This window comes from Empidonax traillii, unplaced genomic scaffold (assembly GCF_003031625.1).
Source record: "Empidonax traillii isolate 1590-97213 ecotype Southwest subspecies unplaced genomic scaffold, ASM303162v1 scaffold196:size3368384, whole genome shotgun sequence".
Lineage (NCBI taxonomy): Eukaryota > Metazoa > Chordata > Aves > Passeriformes > Tyrannidae > Empidonax > Empidonax traillii.
Window position 1 is genome coordinate 1,949,142 of NW_020955389.1, and position 2,607 is coordinate 1,951,748.

General features: G+C 33.9%; 1 protein-coding gene across 4 annotated transcripts in view; it reads right to left on the reverse strand.

The window, feature by feature from the left end:
* LOC114058955 overlaps positions 1–2,607 on the reverse strand; it is a 22,812-nt gene that overhangs the window by 6,561 nt on the left and 13,644 nt on the right. For all 4 annotated transcript variants that reach the window (XM_027886870.1, XM_027886868.1, XM_027886866.1 and 1 more), the window contains 2 exons: positions 2,406–2,465; positions 203–310 (listed from right to left, as the gene is read on the reverse strand). In XM_027886870.1, the coding sequence (XP_027742671.1) occupies positions 203–310; positions 2,406–2,465 (168 nt within the window). The remainder of the gene's footprint in view (positions 1–202; positions 311–2,405; positions 2,466–2,607) is intronic.

The window sequence follows — 2,607 nt, forward strand, 5'->3', positions numbered from 1 at the left end:
CTTTGAACAGAAATTATTAAGACTTCTTAACAGAAAAGCTAAGATTTTATACTATCATCACTACAAAGTAGACAAAATAGACAAAACTTACAACACTGCCTCCACAGCAATTTTGTTTCATTGAACTATCTATAATAATAAAAATGCATAATCACAGGAATCTACAGATTTGTAGGAAAAAAAAAAAAAAAATCCACATTACTTTGTTTGATGCACTCTGCTGACGATATTCCACCAGTGCATCTGTAAGAGTCTGTGTAACTTTCAGGATAAATGAAGCATCGTCTTCATTCAGTATCTCAAAACTTTGCTAGGGGAAAAAAAAGAAATATAACAACATAAAATAAAACATTTTTCCTCTGAAAGACTGAAGGATCACAATTTATAAACAAACCTGCAGGAACCTCATTTTCATTATGTCTCTATCCTTCTGTCAGACATGGCTGAAATTATAAAGCAAACACTGTTTTTTTTTTTTCATCCCATAAACTGGGGGTAGGGAAGTGGAATGAAAGAGAATCTTAACAGAAGGAAGCTGCAGCTACCCAATACAATCCTTTGAAGAGGAACAACCCAAGAATAGGTTAAAAATATATAGAAGATAATGCCTTTCTCTAAGTATTTTGATCTCTTCCCAAGATACCTGCATACAAATGAATGGGTACACACTCCCTGAGGCAATATAGTCATAACCCATTTCTCTAGAAAGTAGCAAAAAGCCAGAATGCTTTTGAATTGAATTAAAAAATGCACACTGCCTTGCCTTACACCAACCTTCTCCTTCCCCAAAAGCCTAAGGAAAAAGCAGTCTTGAAGCATGAAGCTCTAGTAGGGGAGCAAGTTCTAGCACCAGCAGCCCTCACAGAGAGGGCTACATGAGTCATCCTCTTTTCAGTTCTGCTGAAAACACTTGCACTGGGCACAGTGTAACAGAACTCCAGGACTGTCCTAACAATCCAGTCTTCTGCACACTCCAAACAATGGAAAAAAGTAATAAAAAACTAGCATTAAGTGCGTTATGTGACAGCATAACAGGTATTATGTTTTTAACACTAACAGTATTTATCTCTCCTGGTTTGCACAAGTCATATTTAATTAAAATCTTGTCAAAAGCTAGGTGGAAAAAGATGATTAAATTTGGGCAATGATATCTTTGCTGAGGTAATACAAGAAATATGATTATTTTAATGTCAAATCTCAGCATACTATTTTAATAATTAATATTATTTTAATAGTATGCTCAGCATACTGATTTTCACAATCAAAAAAGTATACAAGAAGGATAATTCTTAAATAACTTTTCACAATTTGAAGAGCAAGTCCAAAAAAGAGTCTAAAAAGACCATTTGCATCTTTATTGTACCCACCACATAAGAAACCTTTTGTATCCAACAGCAAAAGAAACATGCAATGCAGTGTATGACTGTAGGTGTTAATATTAAACAATTCCCAAAAAAACTTTCCAAAACAAAACATTCTTCCAATCACATTCCCAACAGTCCTTCTATCCTTGGAGGACAATCATACTAAGCAAGAATATACCTCAAAACAAATGCAAGTTTTATTGGCAAGGCGCAACCTTTACACCTAATAATTCCCCATGAAAAATAGGAAGAAAGATTTTATGATAGTCAGTAGCGCCTAAATTACCATACAGTAGCTCAGTCACAGCAACTACCAGTAAAGATTTTCGTAGTTTGTCACCGGTGATTTTATTAAAATCACCATCTCCGTACGCAAGACCTGAATGTTGTTGATACATCTAACAACTGGCAGCTGCTAGTTTTGCACTCTTACTGATTCTGTCACTGCTGTGACTGTGTACATAATACATATTTTCAACAACTGAACAGAATTCTGGTGTTCTGCCACTTTACAGAGAGAAGGAATAGGCAGGTTGTTGTAGTTTTATGGTGTTTTGGGGTGGGGAGGGTTTGGTTTAAATATACAACTTGCACTTTATTTCTTAAAAATTGGTTTTTTTCCTTTCTGCTTATTTCATATCTTCTTTCTGCTTCCTTCCATTATTGAATTACATCTTTCCAAATTCCTCAGTTGAAAATCATAGACCAGTTATGAAAAAAGAGGAGAAAAAGATTAAAAAAGCGATTTTACTTAAGCATGTAGTTAAGGAGTGAAATTAAGCTACAGTTGAGAAAAAGTATATTAATTTTCATTAAGGCAAGTCATTCCTCTGACAGCAAACCAGTACTTTGGTAAAAACTATGTCTAGAAACTTGAGAATGAATAGATATATTAAAAATTCAGTGACAGTCATTTTATTCTGAATCCTGCCTTCTGACAAAATATGTTGTTGGATTACTAGACTGCCTAAATTTTAGATTTAGCAGATCAGTGATATTTTTTTTCCCCAAAAATTACATTGCAAGGTATTTAACACTCACCAAATAACTCAGAAGTTCTTCTTGACTAGTGAATTCTTCAGGATTTGCTGTAAGTTCTTGCTGTTTAACATAAAAAAAAGAAGCCTGGAGATCTATTATGTGCAGTAAATATAATTAAGCAGCGACAATTATAGTTACTCTAAAATTCTTGCTCTAACTGTTTGTGCTTATATGAAATGTATACATAGGTTTTCATAACAAA